At 43.7% G+C, this 27,957-nt stretch overlaps 1 protein-coding gene across 2 annotated transcripts; it reads left to right on the top strand.

Annotated features, from left to right (window-relative positions):
- The first annotated feature begins 324 nt into the window (after window positions 1-324).
- Window positions 325-27,587, top strand: LOC143011698 (breakpoint cluster region protein). 2 transcript variants are annotated; one of them, XM_076164668.1, is made up of 23 exons: window positions 325-2,518; window positions 12,088-12,269; window positions 13,654-13,758; window positions 14,236-14,421; window positions 16,566-16,673; window positions 16,902-16,962; window positions 17,070-17,122; window positions 17,209-17,349; window positions 19,630-19,751; window positions 19,877-20,042; window positions 20,525-20,644; window positions 20,808-20,883; window positions 20,975-21,079; window positions 21,425-21,499; window positions 21,861-21,958; window positions 22,113-22,244; window positions 24,550-24,609; window positions 24,731-24,840; window positions 25,138-25,277; window positions 25,480-25,614; window positions 25,719-25,824; window positions 25,962-26,124; window positions 26,219-27,587. In XM_076164668.1, exons 1-23 carry the CDS (start codon window positions 1,186-1,188, stop codon window positions 26,306-26,308), a joined length of 3,867 nt encoding a protein of 1,288 aa, XP_076020783.1. In that variant the 5' UTR covers window positions 325-1,185; the 3' UTR covers window positions 26,309-27,587. The 2 variants fall into 2 exon arrangements, with proteins under 2 accessions (XP_076020783.1, XP_076020782.1); XM_076164667.1 differs by having other exon boundaries at window positions 325-2,527.
- The last annotated feature ends 370 nt before the right edge of the window (window positions 27,588-27,957 follow it).

The raw sequence follows: 27,957 nt of genomic DNA, 5'->3' as shown, positions 1-27,957 counted from the left end.
CCTAACAGAATAAGAATAAATATACAATTTTGCTTAAGATTTCTATTTCAAAATTACTAATGTATCGTTCCTGTGTGTTACAAGATCTTTTATATTGACATATTTATATGTTAAAAAAAAAAAGAGATCGAGTTAACACGTCTGTTTGTACTTGGAGAAAATACCCACATGACCTTGAAAAATATGAGAAATTGACTGAAAACGGAGATTACAGGTAGATTTTCTTCGTGATATGCAAACCTGGACCATTGGATCGTCAGATGGCGCTATTGTCTATCAATAAAGTCTGTAAGATTGCAACTTGCAACACAATGGACTTTGGAAGGGCTGTTTGCAGAACAGAACATACGGGCAGGTGTTTAAGCTAACAACGAAACAAGTGAAAACTAACATATTTCAGGATTAATAACTACAATTTTAGCTTAGATGGTAAAGAAGAGCCGCCAACAAAGGACTGTTTTTGGGAAACCTGGACCTCGGGTTTCTTCGTTCCCTCCTTTCTCCTTCCAGTATATTCACCCTCAGCAAATACGTTGGAACTTCGTGTTACTTCCCGGTTGGACGTTGTTTGCGTCTTCTACATAGTCTCTTTAGTTCCATCATTACATGACTATAATTTGAAGCAGCGGTCGCCTTTTCCACATATCCTCAGAAACACGGACATGTTAGTGAAATCCCACTCGGTGTTTCCAGCTTTACTCGCAATATTGTGTTTTGTTTTGTATTTATCAGATATTGTATTTTTGAAATCGGAGTTATTCTTTGAACAGAAGCCAAAATCACTTCCACGTAGCCCCTCCTATCAGGGGTTTTAACGCTGACGATCAGCCAAACACGGAGAGCTACGAGTCAGTCTGACAACAAGGTCCACAGGAACACAGAGGATCATCTGAGAACATTCAAACACAACAAGAGACAAAGTGCGGACAAAGCTCAAATAAACCAGGATAACGTCGTTTTTACCCGACTTTATCAAACGGAATAAAAGACTGGAACCTGCGATCTCGCCTCAGTCGGATTTCACTTGTTTGTGAGTAACTAAGCAGAAGGTTATTTTTTCCTGCAAAACACGTTTCCTTAAACGTAGCACCATGGACGTTGTATGTTATAGGGAGTTATACACAGTTTATGCGTTAGAAATGTTCGCGTTAGCAGATTGAGTTTTGTTCCATCAGAGCAACAACAATGGTTGAACCGGTTGGGTTTGTGGAGGCATGGAGAGCCCAGTTCCCTGAGTCTGATCCCCCGTGCATGGACTTAAACTCATTAGGAGATATTGAACAGGAGCTTGACAAATGCAAGACATCTATCAGGCACATGGAGAAGGAAGTGAACAAGGAGCGCTTTCGGATGATCTACCTGCAGACACTTCTTGCTAAGGAGAAAAAATCATATGATGGCCACCGCTGGGGCTTTAAAAGGGCACCCCAGACAAATGAGGGAGACAGCCAGATGTCCCACATAGATGAGGCATCAGAGGAGCGGCAGCAACAAGAAGGACTTGGCAAGACAGCAAGGTGTAAACAGCACCCAGAAGGAGAAGGGGACAGTGCTTCTCCATCCAAACAGCAGGGTGGGGTGCCATCTGTCTGCCAGGAGTCAGAAAGTCCTGATTACCCAGTGGGCTCCGGCTCAGTTGCAGCTCTAAGATCCAACTTTGAGCGCATTAAGAGAGCCAACTCTCACACAGCCGGGGAGAGCCGAGGGTTGTCAGTGATGGGAGGTCAGGAGAAGCCCTTTTATGTGAACATGGAGTACCATCATGACCGAGGGCTGGTCAAAGTTAACGATCGTGAAGTTTCAGATAGGATCAGCACACTTGGGTGCCAGGCCATGCAGATGGAACGTAAGAGGTCCCTGCACTCTGTTCCAGGTAACCTGTCAGCTGTCATGGGGGACATCAGCAAGTCTTTCCAGAAAGGCAAATCCACTGAGGGGAGCTGCAGCTACAATGGGTCATATGATGAAATAGAGTTCAACCCACACTCCCTCAAAGAGAGTGTAAATCGATCAACTGGGGGAAAGCTGGAGCGACAGCCAGCAGACTGTCAGCCTTACACCAGTGTGTATGTTGGGGGAATGATGCCGGATGCTGATACCAGAGTCATCCACATCAGGGACCACAGCGTAGAGGAGGACCCACCCCTCACCTGGCCAAGGCGCTCCTACTCTCCAGGCAGCTTTGATGATGTAGGAGGGGGCTACACACCAGACTGTAGCTCTAACGAGAACCTAACATCTAGTGAGGAGGACTTCTCTTCAGGGCAGTCCAGCCACGTCTCTCCCAGTCCCACCACTTTTCCAATGTACAGGGACAAAAGTCGCTCACCCTCCCAGCATTCCCAGCAATCCTTTGACAGCAGCAGCCCCCCCACACCGCTGTCTAAGAAACGCCTGAAGCAGCAGGTGGTAGTTTCTGAGGCCGCCATCATCGGAGTCCGTAAAACAGGCCAGATCTGGCCCAGTGACGGGGACTCCACCACATCCAGTAGGACCTCTCATGACAACAGTGTTCAAGGTGATTTGGGTAAGGCACACAGTGTAACACAGATGTTCTGTCCTCATTTCATGTCTAGAGTTAGAGAGAGCTCACTTTCTGGATGGGTAAAGATATGATTTATAAAGTCATACATCACACACTCCCACTGTAATCCTGATCTGAAAGTTGTCTGTGCTTGTTATGTCTGACCTTGATCCAGACCTTTGCAGTCATGTGTAAAATGCTCTTGCAATCTCTTTAATGAAGTCCTAATATTTTGGCCTGATAAACCTAATCCGCCCTAAAATATTTTATGCAGGCAGGATTATTGTGCACTTCATTTTCATACAGTTTTTACAGTCTTTTTTTTTATCATTAAAATTATATTAAGTTGTACTTAATACAGTGAAGTAATAGAAAGCATTGTCAAACGTGTACATTTCACACAGCATAGAAGAGCAGGAGAAGAAGGAGATAGATGTGAGAGCAGGGTCAAGTTATGAGAGCAGACAAAGCCAGGGTTACTCTCTCATCCCCTTTATGAGGATTTATTTCTTCATCCGTCACAATTGCACCAGATCTGTTTTCTGTGTCAAATTATGCATTAGTTCCTCATTCTAAGAGGTTATATTGGTAACTTTGTTTGTGTGTGGTATCAAGATATCTGAAAAGCTTATGGACAGATGTTTGTGAAATTTTGTGGAGAGGTGAATCACAGGACAAGCAATATTTTAACAGCTTTCCAGTTCGATCTCAAAAATATCTTTCTTACCATTATTTGTAGGCCATAAACAACCATTCAGACTAAACCAAAACTTTCACTGGCTGCCATTAGCTCTGGATTACTATGATCAGATAGGAGCTATAATTATCCAGGCACAGCCAGCTGCCTGGATAGAGCTGATTCAATAAAGCACAAGCTGTTTAATATATCATCAATAACTACAGAGCTCCATCCAGAGCAGCGCCTCTCACATTTCATTTCCAGTAATATCTCATAAACTAATAAAGATTAAGTTGTCGTTCAAGTTGCTTTTGGGAAGTTTTCACGATCAGAACTATTCATGACATCAGATCTCAGTCTGTAACAGCTAAAACTCCCATGGCAGGGTTTAGATGGAGATGATGCACTTGAAGCTCTGTTTTTTTTCCACATCTTTGAGGAGTGGTTGCCTTTCTTTCTTTATCCTTTGTGAGCGGGCCCACCATCTCTTTTTGCTCCCGCCTGCTCTTTGCCCACTGAGTGCTCTAGTGCTCTTGCAGAGATGCTCGGGCAGAGACGGCGCCGTGCCCCTAGGCCTCCCAGTCTCTAGGCCCTGTCCTCCCTGAGTGTTTTCGTGTCAGCACACATCAGCGTTGTCCTTGGTGCAGAGTAATTAACTTAAAGGGGGTTTTCTAGCGTGATAAATTTAGGGAGGCTCTTTGTTATGGGAGGCGAGTAGGAAAAAGCCCTGACAGCTCACTCAAAAAGAGGATCGAGGGGCTTAAAGTGTGTCACGCAGCTTCCAATCAAAATGTCTGCCATCAATGTTTCCTGTTGTTATGTGTGAACACAATAGGAGAATCGCTCATGGAGAATGTGTATTGACATGTTAACAATATAACAATGTTAAGTGGGATAAGGAGAGCAGTCTGGGCAACTTGGTACTGCCAAGGACAGAAGGAGAGGAGGGAGTGTGTTCCTCCCTGAGAGCATTTGTCAAAGTGAAGGAGACACAAGGACGTGTCTTTTTACTGTAGCATTTTAGCTGGACAAGACTGGGATCAAGTGTAAACCCTGCAATGAATGGAAGCTGTAAACTGCTGGACTAAAACCTTTTCTGCCGTGGAGTAGATTAGGCAAATGAACAGAATAGCCTGTTGTTTTGTAAGACATAAAGCATGTGAGGAACAAGCAGATATAATCAGCATGAAGTGTAAGATAGCACGGTGCTCGGCTGACTGAAATGCGTAACTCCATCCAGTGTGGGTCTGCGTGGTTCCACTGCTGCATTCGTAGCACAACATTGTCATGTGTTGTTTCTGCATTCCCCATTTTTCACTCTTAGCACAGCCACTCTGCTTTTTATAGCGCAGAATTATAATGAGAGTTTGCAAAGACGGAAACTGTTTCTCCCAAGAAGGAAAAGTGTGTTTTCATTGCTTGAATATTAAAGTGGCTTAAATGTCTTGACGTGTCTGAGCACTGAGGCGTGGTTTTGGTTCCAAAGGAGACTTGTTCCTGAGGTAACAGCACAGCTGCTTCATGTGGACTTTGCTTTGCAGATTAACAGAAATCTGGATTTATTTTGTGATGTCGTAATGTGCGCTACTGTGCACATTGCAGATTGAAGCTTAGGACAGGGAGTGTGTTTTAGGCACGTCTGGCCATAAACTCTCTGTTGTGGTCGGTAACTTTTAGGGAGCAGCTGGAAAGTACACTGGTTGTATTTGTCATAAAACACTACAGCATTTACTAAAATCTTTTAAATCAGCCTAGTAAAACTAATTTAATCTCCACTGAAGCATTGTGCTCCATTTAGCAAAGCATTGGACCAGGACTCTCATCCATTTTTCTACCTAAATCTGACTGTCTGGACTCCTATATTTGGTGTTTTGTTTATGTTACACACTGTGTCATGGAATAGTTGAACGCTTCTGCAGACCGAGAAGTGACGCGGACACTGCTGCTGCTGCTGTGGGAAAACGGACGTCCCAGAATTAGATGCACCTACTGACCGCTTCCTCATACAAACCTGTGCTTGTCCAGCGGCATGGCTCCATGTTTCCCTGGTAAAATGGTCCGTCTAGTATTGACACATCTCAAGAGGCTTCTTCCTATGAATAGAAAACGAGCGTCGTCTCCTGGTTTCTGGTTATGTAGGCCAATTGTCAAGCCTGGCTGTGAATAGAGCTGCTGATTAGCTGTGGGCCTTTAAGGAGGCCAATTCTCTGAAGAGTCTGTTTTGACATAATTAGTTATCATCATGACAGTGACATGCCTGTGGCCAGATCGTTTACCAAGGCTGAAGTAGGGCTGGGTGTCCCATGTTTAATGTATTACAGAGGGGGGAGGACAAGTGCACGTGGAAAGGAGGTTAAGGAGAATAAATCTCCCATTAGTTTCATAATAATCCGTTCGAAAACGGTTTTAGCAGAACTTGTATCAGCCCACACATAAGGGGTGATAAAAGTTGTGAGCCTGTCAGAAAGGGTTCTCCGCAGGTTTTATTCAGGTACTCCAGGTTCTCCCACCATAAAAACATGTGTTGGATTAATGTTGCCATTAATCCTGCCATTGCCCTTGACCAAGTCACTAGACCGGGAGTTCATCCCCGGGCTGCTCCAGGCTGTCACCACTTCCGAAACATGAAAAGCCTCCGGCTGGAGCTCATGTTGTCTCAGATGACCAGTACACAAACGGCGGAGAAGTCGTTTTGGACAGCCAAGAAAAAAGGATTTCTGTAAAAACTGAGATAAAATGTTTTCATTGTTGATCGAATCCTTTAATGTTCCTTGGCGAATCTCAGAACTAAAATCAATCTCCTCACACAGTTTCACCACGCAGACGAGTCTGTGCTTGATGGCTTTGACACTAATAGAAAGTGTCTGACTCACTGAAAGGTGATGAAGCCTGTCTGAACGTCTGGCCTTGCTCCAGAGGTTACCACTATGTGCTTGCCTCAGCAGGAGTCAAAGCAGCGCTGGTCCACGCTCCTCCCGCAGACTCATGCATATTTGAGGTCCCTCAAGGAAGCACAGACAGACCTGTCATTGTACCTGGATACCAACATCTGAGGTTTAGTGGGAGAGGAAGCTGTGGAATTCAACATTTGCTTCTCGTCTACAGTAAATGTAGACTTACAAGAGGAAGTGCTGGCAAAAGTTAAGGGTAACAATCTTTGCATTTGTGTGTGTGTGTGTGTGTGTGTGTGTGTGTGTGTGTGTGTGTGTGTGTGTGTGTGTGTAAGACACCTGTTCTTCTGCGTGGTGCAGTGGGTAAAGTGGTGGAGAGCTGGCAGCACATCATTACAGCAGGCCAGGCATCGCCAGCTGCTCTTACATTTAAAAGGATGAATAGACTTTTTGTTCACACTGCTGCGAAATTTGAACAAAACACAGAGTAGAACATCTCACCCGGATAGTCTCTCTAGTCACATACTAACCTACATGCTCCCATAGATAGGCCTTCATGCCTAAAGAGAAGAGCTGGTTGACATGTTTATGAGCCTGCAGGCATCCCCCGGCTCAGTAATCCCCCCTCGTGCTCAGCCTCAGCCCTCTGCTCCTGTCTTCCCTGGGCTCCCCTCCCTGGCCACACTCAAAGGGCTCTCTGTGCTGCTCTGTGCTGCTGCCTGGCAGGCCAAGTGTTTATGGAATGTCTCAGCTGCTTGTGGGGTGTGGGGGGGAAACAGCTAATGAAATGTAAAGTGTTGTATGAGTTCAACTTCACAACTGCCTGACCCACAGAGCTTATTGTGTCACCGGTCAGCAGAGTTTGTTTCAGACAAATGTTAGAATGGTTTGGTGGCTGTGCAAGAATGAGGTCTGCAAAAGCCCTCAAAAATAAACACAGAGACCAGATTCATGCTTGTGTCTATATTTGGTTGTTGAAATAAAGAAGCTGAAGAAAATGTGATTCAACAATAAAAATCTAAACAATGACAGCATTTTCCTTAACCAACCTCTACGTAATAACCTGTGTTGCTTGGCAGATTATGACTCAGCCAATCACATGAGGTTAATATTTAATGATATTCAGACATGAAAATGATTATTTGATTATACCTGAAGGTCAGTGGGATTTGGTGGACCTGCATTATCTGTTCTACACTGACCCACTACACACCAGACTCCCTTCATCAATGTCCACCAATAGCATCTCTGTGTGACTGCAGGTTAGACGTCTATATAACTACTGAGGTTGTGAGCTCAAGCCTGTCCAGACCTCAGTGTAATTTATAGCCCTCCTAGAGAAGTAATTTGATATAAATAAGTATTAGAATTGTTGTACGACTAAAGCTAATCTTTGTCTCACCAGTTTGCGCTTATGTCTGTGTTTGTATCTATTAAGGTCACAGCCTGGAGTAATTATCTGGCTTTGATTCTCTTGATTCCCTTATGTAGCACGTTACACGCAGCAGTCTGACCACCCTGAGCTATTTTAACACTGATTAGTAGGTGTGCTGGGCTGGGCGGCCCGGTTCTGACCTACACTGCGCAGTGACTGCCACTAATTTTAGGTTCCCCCTCAGCACATCATAGTCAAGTAGCGGTGGGCCTCACAGGCTCTACGGGCTCTGAGGTTTAAAATGACTCCAACTCCAGCTGACACGTCAAGTGGCCCAGGAAGTGATGATATTGAGCTGGCAGACGTTTTGACAGCAAACACACTGTCTTCATGTTGGATCTCATTGCAACTGGCACAGTTAGATTATGAGATTGATACTTGTTGAACTGATGGCCACCCTGCTGGTGACAGGCTGTGAGTGGCTGGGATACATGAGCACTACATACTGTAGGCTGAAGCAGCAGAAAAGCCCTCCTCACCACTGGTGGGATTCAAGTATACTCTTTGTATTCTGATGACCCGAATGTCACCAAAGTGTCTCTGTAAAGTGGATGACAGATAAATCTTGATTTTTCCACTTGCTATGAGGTGAGGAAACACAGGCCAGGGTCACCACGTCCAGCGTGAGAGAGACGCCCTCCTGCTCTGTGACCACCATCTCCCCAGTGACGGCACAGTCAGGAGGAGAATCCATTTGCTGGAGCCGTAAAATGGTGCTAAGCTTTTAACATCTCACTTTGGCAACTTCTGCTGCGCTTTCCAAAGGTGCAACTTCTCTTCAGATCTATACTCCCATTAGAGAGGCGACAGGAAGGTTGTCCTTCACTGTCCCTTTACTCAACAGTGAAGTGGTCCATTATGTATGGTAAAATCGCACTTCCAGCCCATTCTGTGCTGAATCGATGCTATGAGGTGCTTATTTTTAGGACCATGTGATGTAAAATCTCCCCATCATGTGTGGTCAATAAGTCACAGTGGGGAGCCATAACTGCACTATGATTCTTCCACTTTGTTTTACATCAATACTCTCAACACTGAGCTATTTTAACATATTCATTAGTCATTGTGCCGGCCGAGGCAGGGTTGAGTTTTTTCTCAATGGTAAAGTGATAAACTATGAGCTGTAAATATCCAGTTCTTACCCTTTCCGGGCAGAATCAATACACTTATATGCTCTTTGATCTTTATTTTGGGGAAATGTTGTTTAATATCTTGCGATAAATTGACCAGAATTGATTTTCTATTGTACATTTAACAGTGACGGTGATCAAATGGGCACATGGGGATCAAACGCCATCACTCTGATAGATGTCTGGACAACTTCCTCCTCTTGGTTTGTTCCAGATGCAGCAGTGAGCTCATCTCTGTCTGTATTAACAATGTCCATAGCTGACAATGTAAAAGAAGAAGGTCACAGCAAACCGATAGAGCAAAACAAACACAAACTTTCTTACACAAAAACAGAATTAAACAATCATCGTAAATAGATCTTGGTGCTTTTGACACAAGTCAGTGAAGTCTTATGTATAATTATAATTGTTTATATAAATAATTCAAGATAATAAAGCAGAAGATTATGGAGAAAAAATTAAATACTATGATGATGAGTTCAAAAAATAGGAAATAAAATAAATACATGTATTAATTATTTCATATAAAAATAAATTAATTACATTTTGTTTGTTTAAGATAAAAGCAACGCATCTAAATATGTTCAAATCTGAATAAGTCAAGAGCATAAAATAGTCTTTTAAATTGAAAAAGCAGAAATTAAAGGAAAAAAGAAAGATGCTGTCATCTACATAGTGAAAGTGTAACCATCTCTTTCTATCCTGCAGTAGTGAACGTTTGTTGCTTGGAATCTGTCCTAGCAGCACAGATCTGTCGGCTCCTGTCTGTTGGTCAGTGTGTGTGTCTGTAGATTAGGATTAACGGCTGCAGTGTGTGTGAGTGAAACTCTCTCTGAGCATGCGCGTGGTCTTCATGCTGGAGGAAGGAACAGGTTCATGGTGACTTATTATTCTCCATAAGGGGACTAGAAAGATGGGAACACATTGTTTGGCCATGTCCTTTTATATACCTGGGTTCTATTCTTAGTTCTTGTATTAGGTGTGTTTGTGTCAGTGTGGGAAAGTAAAGACAGTGTATTAAAACACAAATCTGGGCGTGACTTCCATAAACTAAAGGCCTGTTGGAATGCAGTCAAATGAAGTCCAAAGCCAAATCAGCTTTGGTGCTCACAGCCATAGCTGCTTTGAGAAGCCGACTTACCATTTTGAGCTACGTTTCTGGGGTTTGAGTTAGTAAAGCGGTCATCAAGATGATTAGGAGTTTCCTGGTTCTACTCTGGGCTCCTCCTAGAGTGCCTGTGAAAGTGTTGTTGAGCAAGACATGGATGGTATGCATGGTATGAACCTGCCAGCAGTGTATGAATGGGTAGAAAACAACACAGATGCAAGACACAATCACAAACCTTCAAGAAAATGCACCCCAAACCGTCAAAACACATACATATACAATAGCAGCGAGGCCTACATGGCAGTAATGATAGTGGATGAGGTGTGTGTGTGTGTGTGTGTGTGTGTGTGTGTGTGTGTGTGTGTGTGTGTGTGCGCGCGATAGGGAGAGGGATGTTGTGAACAGATGACCTCGAACAGAAAGCCTGTTTCCGCTACGAAGCTGATGAATTGCTGAATTTTCCGGACAGACCTGCCTGGATGCTTCCTCTCTGACGCTCTGTGTGATTGGTAAAACAACAGTTTTACTGAGCACTCATGGTGATATGCTGCTCTATCTCACACTGCCATGATCAAATGACCCCTCTGTGTGTTCTGCAACCCAATAAAAACACATATGACCTGGTATATGAGACTGTGGAATGTGTTTTAGATCCTCCTCTAGTGTGTTTTAAAGGTGTGACAGTTTCCTTTTCTACTAGATGCAGATAGTGTCTGTGTGTGTGTGCACGTGCACATGTGTGTGCGTGCGTGTGTGCACGTGTGTCCCAGGCTGCTGTCGCAGAGAGGATGTGTTATTCATCCAGTGCCGCCGTTGATGTATAATCTCTCTGGAACACAGAGTGGCCTTTCACATGGACTTCCCCTGTGCTGTGAAGCTGTTTGGCTTGCAGTCGCCTCATCCTCAATACGGCTCTCTCTCTCTCTCTCTCTCTCTTTCTCTGTTCCTCTCTGTCCATCTCCCTTTCTCGCTTGTTCGGCAGGGCACTCTGGCTTTGTTTGAGTCCTTTGTCGTGGCCTCTGTGGACGTCGTCCTGTCAGTCTCGCTGTGGGGGAGGGGGGCGGGGGGGGCTTTATTTTCCCACAAGTTTCCGGAATCCTCTCCTTCCTGTTTTCCAGCAGAGGTGAAACCAGCCTCGTAAACCGTAGCCTCCTCAGAACATACCAGACCCACAGTAGACAAACACAGCAGGCTTTTTTATTGCTGCTGTCTGAAATTGCGACTGCGTCTCACAGGCGGTGGCATATCTGACAGCAGTCATCATGGTTATAATAATGGTGGCTGCTGGTGAGTCAGGGGCGGCGGACAGTAATTGCAGGATGAAGAGCCTGTTGATCCTCTGGTACAAAGAGTTCATAAAGTCTGGAGTCAAAGGGATGAGTAACATCTTATATGTCACACATGCTCCTCTTGTTTTCCATGTATGTGATAGCAACAGGGTGTGAAGTGGGACTTTCTGCTCCTGGACATTTTTCGTGCTTATTTAGCTGCAGGTTTGTGTTCAGGTGAATACACAAAACCAGGTTAAGGCGGAAACTCTTCTTCTCGCTTCTGTAAAACCTGCATTTACTGTAAATGCACTGTGATAAGGACTCATCACCAGGTACACAGGAATTGAGGAAATAGATAACACAACATGATAAAGTTGCTGATGTTTATGATTGCTGTTACGCAATATTACAGTAAATGATTTAGCAACAGCTGTAATGCCAGGTAACATTCGGAGCACATGTTACAGGTTTGTGAAGGCTGTAGAGGATTTTATATACAAAACTATAATGGCAGTAAAAGACACAACATCCTGGTTTTTGTTTTCATGTCAGCTGACTCGTATAATAAACGTAATAAAAGGGAACGCTGATGTTACACGGTGTTGTTTTCTCTCATCTCTCTCTTTTAGTTTCTGGCTCAACATCTGGTTTAACACGCACTCGGGCGGACTCAGTATCATGCAGTGCAATGGAACAATCATAACAGAAAAACACAAAGGACAACAATCTCTAAACAAAAATTACAGAATATAAAACAAATACAGTATGTACATGGGGTTATTTTATCCAAAGCCTCTGTATTTGTGTTGTAAATGTTCTTGCTTCCATCATTTAGCCTCTGCAGCATTGCAGTGACTCATGAAATATCATCGTCTTAATAACCTTTTGATATCAGATTCTCCTAAATCGTTTGAGTGGCCACTTTAATCTTCATTTCACCCATTAGTACACAGCCATAATGCAGGTACTGTTGCAGCCGTCTGTGCCGTTTCCCTCATAACTACATCACTAAATGGTTTGATAACTCCATGCGTCTTTTGTTCTGACAGATGCTCCTTACACTGACACCCCTCCATCATACGGCTATGACTTGGACGCCTCAGAGGACCACAAGGCCCCGCATGACCCTCTAGCCTTCAGCAGCTCCCATTCGCCTTCTCCACGGCTCCGCTCTAAGAGCCGGAGCAGCCGAGACACGCAGTCCTCCGGCTCTCTGGAGTCCACGCTGTCGGTAAGGTTTGCCGGTTCAACTCCCGCCATGCAGCTCTCTCCTTCATCTTCATCCATCGGCTGCAGCCCAGCTCCTTCCTCCTCTCTCACTGTCCTCTCACATTTTCCAGCTGTGGTTTCTCTTCTGTGTTGAAAACTTTAATGTTTTTGTTTCCTTTTATTGCCTACTTATGCACCCACTTAAGTCACCAACTCTGAATAGGCGCACTAAGTGTTTGGATGTGTGATTTGTTTGTATGTTTACATGCACGCAGTACTTTAGTTAACTCAATACATTAGTTTACTGTAAAAGCTACAATGCGGGTATGACATATAGACAGGCAGAATATACATGACTTGTTGCATAATCTGAATAGGAGTAGTAAATATATGTAGAGATAGTTTACTCTCAACATGCCTCAGTGAATCTCCTTACAGTTGCACGATATAGTTGTGTTACGTGGAATAAGATTAATCTGATTCAGTGACATTATGGTGTTTACAAAAAATTGATTTATTGCCTCAACCGGAATATAATTCTAATGTGCATGTACACATACTGACAAATGTATGTTTGAAAGCACTCCGCATGTGATCAGAAGTTTTCGAGTCATGGGGCAAGTTGAACAAATCTCAAAACTGGAGATCAAAACTTTTCCTCAATATTTTCCATAAGAAATAAAAATAAATCTACGAGGGGGGAGGAGTGTCCTTGAGCAAGGCATTCAAACAGCTGCTCCTGCTGAGGTGCCCAGAGGTCAACTGTAAAACACACCGAGTGCACCAGGGAGCTCGCAGATGGGAACGCTTTAGCCAGAGCAGCAGGGCGTTTCTGAAAGGGCTCCGCACATGCATCCAAACACATGTTAAAGAGAGCAGCCACGCCCCTCCCCCTCTGCTGAGACATCCCTCTATCTGTGGTATTCTTATCCTCTGATGTGTACACTCGGTGATCTTCAAACACTAAACCAAGGGCGGGGGGAGGGGGGGGGGCGTCCTCATTCTCTGCTTACTGCTTTTTTTTACAGTCTATCCAGGATAATAGCGAAGCTCGATGCTCCCTGGGTTTCTTACAGACGTGACAGCAGGATGACTGATGTCTTTGACCTGTTTGGAATAACAAACTCTTGGGCTGGAAACACATTTATCTTCCTTAAGAGGCCGAGAGGCTTCATCCCAGGCCTCTCGGAATCTCAAACTCCCACAGACTTTAATCAAATCTGCTCTGTCTTAATCCCACAAGAACAATAGCCATAGTGGGTTCTTAGCCGAGGTGTGCACGCGGAGGTTAGGAAAGATCAAATCTCCTCACAAATCTATCAACGTGAGCCTGACGTAGGAGAGAATGACCTACAGAGCCTCTGGGGTTCTCTCCCCTCTTCCCTCATGTGTGACTCTTCTTCCAGGTGGAGCTGGATCAGGAAAAAGGGCTGGAAATGAGGAAGTGGGTTCTGTCTGGGATCCTGGCCAGTGAGGAGACCTACCTGAGTCATCTGGAGGCTCTTTTGATTGTACGTGTTACTTAAAACAAACACACACACACACAGACTAAATCATCTCCTTTGTTAGTTGCAACACATATAGTTGACAACATTGTGTAACTTTTGTATACTTAAAAATAGTTTCCCCATATCAGCATCACCTCCATGTGTTTAGACTGTGGGAGGAAACCGGGGCTCCTGGAGGAAACCCACACACACACACACACACACACACACACACACACACACACACACACACACACACACACACACACATACACACACACAGGATTGGAACCCACAGCCTTCTTATTTGTGAGGCCTTACTGTAAACAAGTGTGTGAGAAAATCCTGCTTGTTTCAGTTTATTTCGACTTGTTTTGACAGTTGACTCGTTTCAGGATTTATGACAGGAACATAATTAGTCGTTGCTGTTCCACATTGTACAGACTATAACTCAAGGTTCCACATTTGGACTGATGTGTGGCTGTTGATGATGTCTTTCAGCCCATGAAGCCCCTGAGAGCCGCGGCCACGACGTCTCAACCCATGCTGACCATCCAGCAGATCGAGACCATCTTCTTCAAGGTGCCGGAGCTTCATGAAATCCACAAAGACTTCTATGATGCCCTGCTGCCCCGAGTACAGGACTGGAGCCATCAGCAGTGCGTGGGCGACCTCTTCCAGAGACTGGTATGCCCTAGATTATTGAAAAATTGCTAAAGCAGCGGTTGACCGACAAGGGCGTGAAAATGCTCATGTCAACTTGTATCTGCCTCCCGCTGCTGGGACAACACACCTAATCCAGTTAGAATTCCAAGACAAAAAAAATGTGCCTGTACATGTTAACAGCCAGTTGAGGCCGATAAGAGCGAAAGGGATCTGCTTTTGTTTATTTGTGGTATAAATTAATCGATGTTGGGTTGTAGAGCAGTCAAGTTTGATCTTGAGGAAAGCAGCAGAGTTCAAGAGCGTCTTCAGCTTTGATCATGAAGCAATATAAACCAGTTTTTCTGCCTGAACACAACAGAAACCACCAAAGCAGAATCAACAAGCAGGAGTGTGATTAAGCAACATGAAAAGCAGTTAAACCACTTTGTACAGGTGTGTGTTTGATCAAATGTTTCTCTCAAGTAACCTTCAAAGACAGTTAAGTTCCACCTTTGAATAACTACAATCACACCAGAATGCATCAAACTACATATACGTCATCCAGCAGTCGTGTCAATTATAGCTTTACAGGGGTTGATTGATATATTCTGATCCTGACACATGAGGTCGTGGAGGTCAGTGTTTACAACTTAACAAGTTCAAAGTTCAGAGCGACTCAAGACTGTGAGTTGTCGTCATGGCTGCCACCTCGCTTCATATGAGTTTTATGACTGTTAGAAAAAGAAGATCGTCTAAACTGAGATAAAGTCCCTTCATCTTTGGGTGAAATAAATCTTTCCCCTTATTGTGCCATATTGTGCCTCCAAAACAACCTCAAAAATCCTCCTCATAAAGTTACATTTCCCTTTCCATAGTGACGGGGCTGGAGCAGAAAGGTCTCATAGGCCTGTTCTTAGTGTAGGTAGATGATGGGGTTAAAACATTCAGGGCTTTGAAAATGATAAAGAGAATCTCTAAATCAGCCCAGGCCAGTTAAGAGGCATATCAAGGTGCTACATCATCCTTTTTTCTTACATTATCATCATCTAGCACATTAGTTGGTTTCTGATCAAACACAGCACTGTTAGTCAAGTCAGGTTCTTTCAGAGGCTTTAATACAGCTCTCCTGAAACGTGGAGATCCTTAATGCTGTTTAAGCAGGGAGACTTTGAAGGAGTGTTTCCCTCTCAGTACTGCTGGGTGGAAGCTGCAGTGCACGTGTGAGCGGACTGCCTGGAGTCATCTCCCGGCCAGATAAAAGCTCGGCTTTACCACATGACTGCTTGTAAAGGAGAACAAAACGCTCTATAGGAGGCTGCTGACTCCAACAGCTACCTCACCGTTTCACTGCTGGAAGAAAAACACACACACACACACACACACACACACACACACACACACACACACACACAGTTTTATATATAGTCATCTGAGTAAGTGTTTTCCCTCCTCTCTAGCTTTCTCCATTTCTCACCCTCACACACACTGAATTGCATTAAATCCTCTTGTTCTTCTTTTATTCGTGCCAAATCTGCTTGAACACAACACACACACACACACACTTGGTGCCTTAACATGCACTGTGAAACTTCCATTGTACCTTGATTAAGGCTGTTAATCTGTTCCCCCCCCCCCCAAATGTCACAAATGTCCCATAATGCAACTGACCTGAAATCAATCAATCAAAAACATAAATCACTTTTTCTGTGTAACAGACCGAGATTAAGTGATTGGAAATGGAATTATTCCAGCACATCATACCCTGCCTTTACATTTGTCGGTATTATAATCTATACAAAAATGGGATGAAGCTGTATCCATTGATTAGGATTCTACTTTTCGCCAAGGATACGCTATGCATTGTGTAATCGCACTATGAAGCTTTTGAGGAAATTAATAAATCAATTTACAATTTATTGCTTTAATCGCAGTTTAATTGAAGTTTTAATAGCCATGTAAATACAATATATATAGATAGATACTTTTCCTCAAAGGAAATATGCTCCTCATACTGTAATGAGCCTACTCACAGTATGAGGAGAGTCTGTTTCTTACATACCGGGAGAACAGAATCCTTTTTTTCTGTCCATGTATACTTCTTACTTCATAATTGCAGTACTGATCAATATTGAGCATTGAGTGCATGTGAACGTGTTGAGGATCTAATCTGTGCTTGTGCTTGGCAGGCCAGCCAGCTCGGCGTGTACCGAGCCTTTGTGGATAACTACCAGGTTGCTGTGGAGACAGCAGACAAATGCTGCCAGGCAAACACGCAGTTTGCGCAGATATCTGAGGTATGTCATCAGGCCGCACGCAGCAGGACGCCGGCTGCGGAGCGTTTGATGTTGCACAGCTGCCCTGCCCAAGTGATGACAGGGCAGTATGAGCAGACTCACCGTGCAGAGCTGCGTGGCTCTTCACAGAGCTGCTGATTGTTTTAATCGTGCTACGTTGCTCTGATTTAATGGCAGCACTTTTCTCTTTAATCCCTCTTTTATCATCTTTCTCCTTTGCTCTGCCAGAATCTCAAAGTCAAAAGCACAAAGGACTGTAAAGATCAGTCTGCTAAAAATTCACTGGAAAGTAAGTGAGGAGTGAAATCAAAAGTCAACACGCCATAATGAAAACATACTGTACGTATATATGTTAAGCAGCTGAGATGTGACTCTGTGATTCCTCCTCCTCCTCAGCTCTTCTCTACAAACCTGTGGACAGAGTGACGCGCAGCACGCTGGTTCTGCATGTGAGTCCGTCTGTCTCTCGTATCACTGTGACTGTTTCCGTGAAAGAATTGATCACTGATTGATCTGTCCTGGTTCTTCTCTCTAGGACTTGTTGAAGCACACACCCTCCAGCCACCCAGACTACACACTACTACTGGACGCCCTGCGAATCTCCCAAAACTTCTTGTCCAGTATTAATGAAGAAATCACCCCACGCAGACAGTCCATGACAGTAAAGAAGGGAGAGGTCAGTGTGACACACTGATTCATGCACTATGCTATTATTATCTGCTAATAATAATATCTGCTGAATACATAAAAGAGTCACATACAGGACTTAATTAAAATAATCATTTAAGCGATTAAATACACTCGCCAGATACTATCAAAAAACTGATCAATAAATGTGCCAATATCTAATTCTGCTACAAAATCCAAATAAAATAGTTAAAGTGAACTACCAAAATACTTGTGATTGAAATTGAATAAAATGAGACATATAAATTTAATTTAGGGTCCAATGTGAAACATTCACTTTAAAGCCCCCTCCCCCGAAATGCTAGAGCGTGTTTCATTGGTCAGGTTTTTGCTGTCAGCCACGTTCCAGAAGTAAAAGAGCGATTAAGAAGAATCTTCCAAGGCAGTTTGAGACTGATGGGTTTGTTTTACTGGAACAATTTCCATGAGTTTCACCCTCAGTATTGAAAGTTCAGCTGATTATATTCACACTCAAATATGTTATTTTTCTGCCTCTAAATCTCTACTGTAAATGTACTAATTGACCAAGACCAAAGCCTACTTACAAACTCAGCAGATTCCTAGATGTGATCAAAGTGCTGCGTATTCATACACATGGTGTAGAGCCCATAGTGACAGCTGGTGTCATGGCTGTCAGAAAGTTTCCTAGAATCTAGATGATAGATAAATGAATTGTCCAGCATACTAAACCTAAATTATTTTGTTTCCCCTTACTCTCAATTTCGTTCTTTGTTAGACAGCAGTTTTATGGGATTCAGGAACACTGACAGTAAAATCTTTGATCCCAAGTTCTCTGGAAGCTGCAGTGAACCTGAAGTGAGTCACAGCATTACTGAGTCACCTCAGCCTGTCTGCTTCAGCCGTGAAGGAGAGCAGAGGAAGCTTGAGACAACGTCCTGCAAACGCCCGCGCAGAGGGTCTTGCTGCAAACCAGGAAAACCCGCCGCTCACCTCCTAGTTCACTCCCATCCTTCCCTGCCAGGGTCAATGTGGCTTCCCAGAAATGCGCTTTATCAACTGGCTGCTGCTCTGGGTGTGCACCGGCTTACCGTGCTTCCTGACCCCCCGTCCTGGCAACACACAACATCCAGATCTGATTCAGCTGACCTGACTGAGAACTTCCTCTATTTTTCCTGGGAAGTGGACCTGCCCACCAGACCGGCTCATTATGCCAAGTAAATTAAAGAACATTCTGGGAACATCCTACCACAGCTCGTCTGGGAAGTTTAAAATCCCACAAAGAGATGGCTGGATACACATGAGAACCAGACTGAAATATGAGTTTGTTTTCTATTTAAACAGCTCTCTGCTAAATTTGCAGTCATTGTTGATGTTTTGCATCGGAGGCGCCTGTAATTATCACAACCATTTTATCCCAGGAGTTTGTTTAGCTTCACTCCTTCTACATGCCTCGGCGCTCAGCAGGAGGCTAAGCATGAACGCTTCCCTCCCCACACTGAGCCCACTGGGCAGCAGGATCACAACCCTGGGTTTCCTTTGGAATATTGAGTAGTTGTGGTTAAAAAAACAAACAATGTGCGGATGTAAGACTGGCACCTCTTTGAAACCGGGACACCAGACATATTTGACTGACTTTAAATGACAACAAACCCACATAGAGAACAGAACAGGAAGAACTTTCCTCTGTGCTTTACTTGTTCTTGAGGCACTGTGGTTGCTGTCTCCCATGAGTAAGCAGCCTTGGCCCAGAGGGTATAAGCATCGTTATAAACAACAGCGGAGGATTATAGATGCACACAGGAAGATCACATGTCATCACATCCATCTGTGACCTCAGTATGGACGAGCCACAAAGACTGTTTATCGAAAGCAGAGGAACAATTTAGATCTTCGCAAAGCGAGATCTTGAGAAGTTGTTATCTTGGGAAAACAATTAGAAATAATAATATAATGTCCTTGATTTTTCGATATTCAAAAACATACATAAATCTACTATCGCTGGAGATTTATTGTATTTACACTATATCCACCCATCTGTTCATCTGATGGAGGCAACATGCCAACCAAAGTAGCCCACATGTTCACATCCTCCAGCCTTTCCTGGTAGATCCTCAGGTGTTCCCAGGTCATCACACCCACCCAGGGAGGACAATCCAAAATCCTTGCCATTTGTTGGACACTATGCACCGCTCTGTCTATTTTTACATTTGGTTTTAAATTGGGTCAGAATCCCTCTAATTTTGTGAGTAAATGCTGTCTTACAGTGTGTGTGTGAAGCCAGAAATGTACTTTTGTTTCCTGTTGGCAGAACCGTCAGCTGTTGAGGGATCGCTTCATGGTGGAGCTGGTCGAAGGTTCCAGGAAACTTCGTCACGTCTTCCTCTTCACCGACCTGCTGCTCTGCACCAAGCTGAAGAAACAGACTGCAGGGTGAGTCTGGGTCCACGTCAGGCTGGAGCGAGAGCTGCAGACCTGTGACCGGACGTGACCCCGAGTTCCTGTTGGGGCTGTTGTGGAACATAAAACACTGGGCTATCTCTCCTGTTGTTCAATAGGAAAGGGCAGCAGTATGACTGTAAGTGGTACATCCCACTGGCTGATGTGACCTTCCAGACCATCGAGGGCTGCGAGTCCACCCCCATCCCCCTGGTCCAAGAGGAGGAGATTGACGCCATGAAGATTAGAATCTCCCAAATCAAAAATGAGATCCAAAGAGAAAAGGTGAGAAATCACCTGAGGGGGAGTGTGTGAACCTCTCCAAGGCTTTTACATGTGCTGTTCTGTTAAAGCGTCTGAATGTAGGTGGATACAAATAAGTTCACCATTGCCTCAGAAAGTGTTTTCCTGCAACATTTCACCTTGGAACGTCTGTATCTACTCTGTGCTTTCTCACATCAGCTAGTTTGATGTTGTTACATGAAGCAGCTGAGAGAATGTTGTGGAGATATACATGCAGGTCGCTGCAGAAAGGAAAGAAATACATAGATTTTAGGAGGTGATCATTAGAGCATTACACAATTCTATTGGGCAATCCAGGGGATATTATTCTGTGCATAACTTCTATCTTTGGGTCCATTCACAGGCCTATGGACCCTGTAAGTGAAGCCTAATATCTCCAAAATGACATCACTGCCTGATATTGTCAGGATACAGCCTTCAATATTCCTGCATCAGTTTCATTCTGTTTGTTTGTGTGTCTGCAGAGGACCACCAAAGGAGCCAAAATCATGGAACGGCTGAGGAAGAAGCTGTCGGAGCAGGAGTCAATGCTGCTCCTCATGTCACCCAGCATGGCGTTCAGAGTGGCCAACAGAAACGGCAAAGTGAGTCACTGACACTGGAAGGAGCAGCTGGGATTTCCATTCTTTTAGTATCAACCCAGTCCACTGATCACAACTGTTACTCCTAATAATCATTGTGAGTTCTGCTGCCCTCTACTGGAATATCAACACATCACATGTTGACATGAAATGCTTGATCTTTCAGAGTTTTACCTTCCTGATCTCGTCTGACTACGAGCGGGCCGAGTGGAGGGAGATAATCCGCGAGCAACAGAAGAAGTGTGAGTCTTCTGGCCTCACGGCTTTAGTATCACAGCAACCGCAGCAAAGAGTTTGGTGCAATGATGCTTTTACTGTGGTTGTGCCCTGCAGGTTTCAAAAGCTTCTCTCTGACGTCTCTGGAGCTGCAGATGCTCACCAACTCGTGTGTGAAGCTTCAGACCGTCCACACCATTCCAATGACCATGAGTAAAGAAGGTGAGGCACTATTGAAAGCAGCTGTTTTGATGACACTATGAGGTTGTTCTTAGCAGATTAAGCTCATTCTTTTCTAATTCTGACTCTTATTCCATGTTGATATTTAATTTATATTCTTTACAACATATTCACTTTCTTTTTGGGGATTTTTATGCTTCACTAGTATTGATTGGAATTTTCTAATAATAATCACCTAATCAAATGTGGAAAAACTGTATTGAAGTATTGTATTCTTTATACCCAAGTTAAAGTTGTGTTATTAATTGAAATATCTTTATGTATAAACCCCTTTAGTCAACACACTCTCTTTGATGTCTACTAAAGGTTTTTTGTTTAATTCCACAGATGATGAATCTCCGGGTCTGTACGGTTTCCTGAACGTCATCGTCCACTCTGCGTCGGGGCTCAAACAGAGCTCAAGTGAGTCCTTTGTTTCCCCTTTCTGACCTTAAATGCTGTTTCTTATAGTTGTAGTTTAGCGGGGCGTGCTTCCTCTGTATCTGCCTGCTCTCATCTGCTGTCTGGCCGTCAGCTGGGAGGGCAGCTGCAGAGGAACACGGCGGATTAGAGGGAACGCTGTGTTCACTCCACCTCAAATCTCAAATAAATGCCTGCTCATCTCCCTCACAACAACAAAGAGCAAAGCAAATGTATTTAGATCTATGACATGATACTGTACGCTCCACCCTCTGTTGTTTCTGTCCGGAAAAGGTTTAAAAAATAGCTTTGTGGTTTATCGTTTTTATTTAGATGTTATAACTGCTTCTTCTTGTGCCCATAGACGTGTACTGCTCTCTGGAGGTGGATTCCTTTGGCTACTTTGTCAACAAAGCCAAAACACGAGTCTACAGAGACTCTACAGAGCCCAACTGGAATGAGGTCCGTGTGAAACAGAACCACCCGACCCATCCGCAATATCTACTGATATATGAAGGCAATAAATCAGAGCAGCGTTTAAAAAGCTGATTGAAACCTGCAGGTTAGAAGTTGTACATTGACATGGAATCGTTGGTGTTCATTGTTTCCCTGTCAGGAGTTTGAGATTGAACTGGAGGGCTCTCAGACGCTGCGGCTGCTCTGCTATGAGAAGTGTTGCAGCAAGACCAGGCAGAGCAAAGAGGATGGAGAGATCATGGACAGGATCATGGCCAAAGCACAGATAAAGGTACGAACGGACGAAGCAAACATTTGTAGTTTGTAGATTAATCTAAAAGAATTCCGGGTAACACAAAATGTCTCATACAGATGCTTTATGTTGCTAAAAATCGGGATTTGCATTGACTGTTAAAAGCGAGTGTAATCCCAAATTCCATTAACACTCACTCTGACGATTCTGATCACCTGACAGAAGTGAGTGAGTGAGTGAATGCGTGAGTGAGTGAATGAGTAAGAGAGTGAGAGAGTGAGTGAGTGAGTGAGTAAGAGAGTGAGTGAGTGAGTGAGCGAGCTTTTTTGCCTAATCCTGCCTTGAGGGACCCTGAGCTGTTGAGGTCATTTCAGCTTGACCTCTGATTGGGTGCTGTCACAGAGGGAGGATTAGTCTTTAGGATAACCAAACCAAGCTCTGGGCACTGACCCAAGATATGACAGAATGAGAGAGAGAGAGAGAGAGAGAGAGAGAGAGAGAGAGAGAGAGAGAGAGAAGAGAGAGAGCAACCGTAGGGGGGAGTCCCCTGCTGTTCAGGTAGGTCAAAACACCACAGAGTCTCATAGAAAAGGAGCCGAATGGTGCTGGCATCTAGTCCTGCTGTGTGAGAGAAGAGGACAAAGCTTTGCACATAGAGGAGCTTCTCAAGGCAAAGACTTGTTTCATTCAGTTTGTAGGTTACTGCATTGATTTTGTTAGTTTCGAGGTCCCAGGTATGTCGGTAGCAAGTCACGTGCCAGCTCTAATGTTAAAAGCCCAGTCCAGATCAATCATTGGCCCTAGAGGATCTTGGGTAGACGTTAAGTCAAGCAGCAATCCAGCAGCAGATACTCACAGTGAGCAGCACAACAGTAATGAGGGTAGCAGTGGATTCTCAGGAGTTAATCCCTAAATCCATTTGGGAGGAGAACAACACAGAGGCAGCGTGGTCAGTGGGCTGCATGGCTTTGTTCACACACGCTGAGTGAAGGGAGCGGGGATCCAACCAGCTGGGAGCCAACCAGCTAGGACGTGAACCTGATGATGATGAAGTTCCTTGACGTTCTTCAGGAGTTATGATGAATGGAATGGCTGCTTTTCATGGAAGAGGGACCTGCTGCTCCTGTTAGTTTAGTGGTTGAGAAGGTGGAGCTATGGGATGTGTGGAGAGCAGAGCAGAGTTTGTTTGTTGGTGTCTTTAAGTGAAAGTGATTAAGTATCAAGAGAGATTTATACCAGAAAGAATGAATGAGATCAAACCCAGTGAGGAGAGTGTGGATCAGACCACAGGAGGTCTGGAGGAGGAGGGAGACACAGCTCAGAGGAAAAGCCCCAGATCAGGAGCTCGTTTGTGGGACAGAGTTCGCAGCAGTCTGCTCAGACAGAAGGTAAAGATGCGGAAACTGGACTGGATTCCTTTTGTTAGCTGTTAATTGTTTAGTCTCGAAAATGCTAGAAATAACATCAATAACAAGCTCACAGAACTGCAGTTCAAAACCCCAAATGATTGAATACATGAAGCAGATCCTGAACCAGTTCTACTCTGTATTGTGTTTGTGGCTCGTTTCAGACTCACAAACACACATTGTGGTTACTTTGTATTTGTTGTTGTTACGTATTATGTAAGACATTGATTTTCGCCGAACAAAGGATTATTGGGATGAGACCTGGTCATTTGCTGGGTGAAAGGACAGCTGCCATGTTGGCTGAGCAGAGAGTTTGGCGGTGAGGACACGATGTGCCAGATTGTGGTAAATAAAGGCTGACGGTTTGGTATTAGTCAGGTGATTAAACCAGATCAGTGACATGAGGTAACACTACATGACCATATGGAGTTTATGATTATGTCTGGGTGGATGGATGGCTGAATGCACTGTCAAGTATAATTCTTATTCCTCTGGATATGTGTGTTTTTAAATTGAAAACCCTAGCTTTTGGTGTCAGACTGTTAGAATCAAAATGCTTTGAAAAGTCTTTGTCTTTGCACCGACATCCAACATTCACACAAAGGGAAAACCGCCTTAAGGTCAAAGGTCAAAAAGACATTTTCTCGCTTTCAATTCAATAAGCAGGAATGTCTTGCAGCCATGTTACTTTCTTTGTTGTGACTCGTCTTTTCATGTCGCCCACAGCTGAATGCAGCACGCTCACACTCATTATCTGTGGTCTCTTCAAAGACTTCAGAGCTTTTATGAGGATGAACTTATGTGAACTTATTCACACACCCACAAATTATCAGTCGGATAGATAGATAGATAGATAGATAGATAGATAGATAGATAGACCCTGTATATACTGTACATATAACACGGTATAATGGTATATTCTATTTTATGTCTTCCAGTTGGATCCACAGACATTGCAGGGTAAAGACTGGCAGAGGACCGTCATCACCATGAATGGGGTCAGTGTGGAATCGTCCGCAGAGACACATGGCTCATTTAAGTACACAAAATGTCAAGGGTTGTACAAACAGTAAGGTTACAGATACGAGCGCTCTGTGACGTGCTTCCTGTCTGTTTCAGATTGAGGTGAAGCTCTCGATGAAGTTCACTAGCAGAGAGTTCAGCCTGAAGCGAATGCCATCACGGAAACAGTCCGGCGTCTTTGGAGTAAAAATCAACGCAGTAACAAAGTGAGTTTCTGATACGTTACTGGATTGTCAGTGATTAAACATATTTACAGTATCTCACTAGCTGATGTGATTTCCAGAGTAAGTTTGAACTGAGAGACAATTAGGAGCATCGTCTTTGTAACATAAAACAACAGAGCTTATGGGAAATGGGATTTCCATTTTGAGAGACACTAACAATAGTACAGGCTGTTTTTAAACTAATTATATACATATGACGGTAAATTGGATGATTATGTATGGAGATTAGAGAGTGCTACCAGTGGAGCCTTTAATCACCGTTTGCGTGCAACTCTCCAGGCGTGAGCGCTCCAAGGTTCCCCTTATTGCGCGGCAGTGTGTGGAGGAGATCGAGCGACGAGGGATGGACGAGGTGGGAATCTACAGAGTCTCTGGAGTGGCAACGGACATCCAAGCACTGAAAGCTGCATTTGATTCAAGTGAGTTTACAAGTTTCCAGCTCTGTGGTCATTCAGAAACGCAGTGAGTCACCTGCAATCAATCAGTTTCTCCTCTTTTCTTCAATAGCCACATGATCACCAATATTCAGAAATGGACCACTACATGAATGACTCATATATGAGACCTCATAGCTCCACTTCCTCTTTGCATTCCTCGCTATGTGTCTGTTCATCTTTGCAGATAACAAAGATGTGGCGTTGATGATGAGGGAGATGGATGTAAACGCCATTGCTGGTACACTGAAGCTGTATTTCCGTGAGCTGCCAGAGCCTCTTTTCACTGACGAGCTGTACCCCAACTTTGCTGGAGGCATTGGTGAGTCGACTCTCCATCATCAGCACCCAGGAGTACATGATATAAACAGAATTGTGACACCAAAGTAGCTTGTGACACACATCACTTTGCCTGTTACCCCGCAGCTCTGTCTGACACTGTTGCCAAGGAGAGCTGCATGCTCAACCTGCTGATGTCTCTCCCAGAGCCCAACCTGGCCACCTTCCTCTTCCTCCTGGACCACCTGAGGAGGTAAAAGTTTTCACAATTACAAAAGATTAGTGTGTGACTACTGCAGCAGCTGCTGCGTGTACAGCTCATTCAACATTATTGTGCATTTTCAGAGAGTTTTAGGGTTCTTGCAATATTTATTTTCTACACTTCCACAGGGTGACTGAAAATGAGTGCATCAATAAGATGTCTTTGCACAACCTGGCCACAGTCTTTGGCCCCACATTGCTTCGGCCCTCAGAGAAAGACAGCAAAATCTCAGTGAACAGCACACAGCCAATCTCCATGAATGACAGCTGGTCTCTGGAGGTCATGTCTCAGGTAAGGCAGTGTCAGGATAGTGATGAAACTCATATTGATGTCAGGATCACCTGTGTAACATGTTGATGTAATCACTCCTCTTGTATCTCTGTAGGTGCAAGTCCTGCTGTATTTCCTTCAGCTTGAGAGCATTCCAACACCTGACAGCAAACGTCAAAGCCTTCTCTTCTCTACTGAAGTATAGAAAGACAGGAACACAGACTTTTCCATAAATGGTTAATGTATTGTTTTGTTCAGGAGAAGAGAGTGAAACCAGCCATGGCTGGCTGGTTTACTGAGAAGATGCACAGTTTGGCCACCAGGGGGAACCCATAACTTGTAAACAGGAAAACCGCATCACCATGACGAAAGTCATTTCCTTCAGCATGTGTTTTCTGTTTACTAAACATTCTTACCTGCTGTGTCTGTACAACAAACCCTTGGTGATAGACAAACAACTATGTCATTCCTTTTGGAACTTAATTTAAATTTCCTTGTATTATTTGTTTTACTTTAATATTTCGTCTGTACTGTCACTGTGCACATTAGCTCTGTATTCACAGTGTGGAATCTCTGCTGTTGTAGTCTGTCAAATTGATTTGTATGGATGGTGATTGTAGAGATTGACAATCCAATTTTTTTCTTACAGAAATGTTTTAGCTGGTTGAAACTCACCTGTGCCATTGTGTCCCTGCTGATGACCAATAGGAACATTTCTTTTGACCTCGTGTTTACACTCGCTTTTAATTTTGTACAGCTCTTAAAAATATGACGCTAAAATGTACTTTACCACACAACATGCAGGCATGTTGACCTAAGACTTATTGTCTGTACTATACAAACAGTATGGTTACTTTATTCAGTTCACAGGTTCTTCTGGTGGTGTTTGATCAAATAGGCAACTTGCATGGATTGGAAAGTGCTTTTGGGAGGCGTTAAAATGAAGTGAAAGGAAAATCATTCCAGGACTCAGCAGCTATGCCAGGCCTAATTCTTCCAGCCATGGAATGTATTCTGTGCTATGTGCTGTTTTTAATTACGGTTGTCTTTTGTTGATATTCCACAGTTGTTTTAGACTGGAGTTAGCATATTGTATAGCATTGTTATTCATTCTCTGCAGTGTTTTACTCCCTGTGGGTCAAAACCAATACTGTTATAGAAATGAGACCATCTGGAATTAATGCTTACCTAATGTTACCAATGTTCTGCAGGAGCCTTCACAGTGATTCCCTTATATTCAAGTGTCCAAGGTTAATAACAGGATTTATCGTCTTTTACTTTCAAAGACTGTGAAACTACACTATAAGCGCGTACATAATGGATTTCCCAAAACATCGGAAGTATTCAAGTACTTGTTAGCACACACTATAATCCTAAATACTTGTGATTCATGTAATACAAGCAATAACTGTTAGTAACTGTAGGATAAGCAATGACCAGTGTGTCACCTATGTATTATTTGTGTAAATAAAAGGTTGATAACATTATTCTCTATGTCCTCTCTGTCTGAGAAAACAACTCTCACTCTCGGAGCCCATTGTAACATCTATGTACAACCTTGACATAAATGTGTTACAGCCTGCAAGCATCAGTATTGTTTTAGTGCTATGTTGTAAATCAATACTAAACTCACATAGTACGCATACTAAGCATGCTTGAGTGTGTCCTACTAGGACTTAAAGTTCTGTGGCCCCTCTTTACTGACGCTCATAAGTTATGACAAATGCAAATAAAAGGTAAGTGATTCTATAGAAAGCAAAAGGTAAAAAGACAAGATCTTAAATTATGTCAGAGATTTACACACGTTATACTGTTGTCCATGAATAAAGGTGTGGGACTGAAAGTCTTTGCTCA

This window comes from Genypterus blacodes, unplaced genomic scaffold (genome assembly GCF_046128005.1).
Source record: "Genypterus blacodes isolate CSIRO-AG114 ecotype Tasmania unplaced genomic scaffold, CSIRO-AGI_Gbla_v1 ptg000138l_1, whole genome shotgun sequence".
Taxonomy (NCBI): domain Eukaryota; kingdom Metazoa; phylum Chordata; class Actinopteri; order Ophidiiformes; family Ophidiidae; genus Genypterus; species Genypterus blacodes.
This window is presented reverse-complemented; position numbering and strand designations above follow the sequence as displayed.

What these genes read in the sequence shown, in the direction of transcription:
- LOC143011698 (XM_076164667.1), top strand. Translation starts at nt 1,186, where the DNA reads ATGGTTGAACCGGTTGGGTTTGTGGAGGCATGGAGAGCCCAGTTCCCT. An exon ending in AGTTTGCGCAGATATCTGAG is followed by an intron (nt 16,674 to 16,901) that starts GTATGTCATCAG and finishes TTGCTCTGCCAG; the next exon opens with AATCTCAAAGTCAAAAGCAC. An exon ending in CTCTGGAGGTCATGTCTCAG is followed by an intron (nt 26,125 to 26,218) that starts GTAAGGCAGTGT and finishes GTATCTCTGTAG; the next exon opens with GTGCAAGTCCTGCTGTATTT.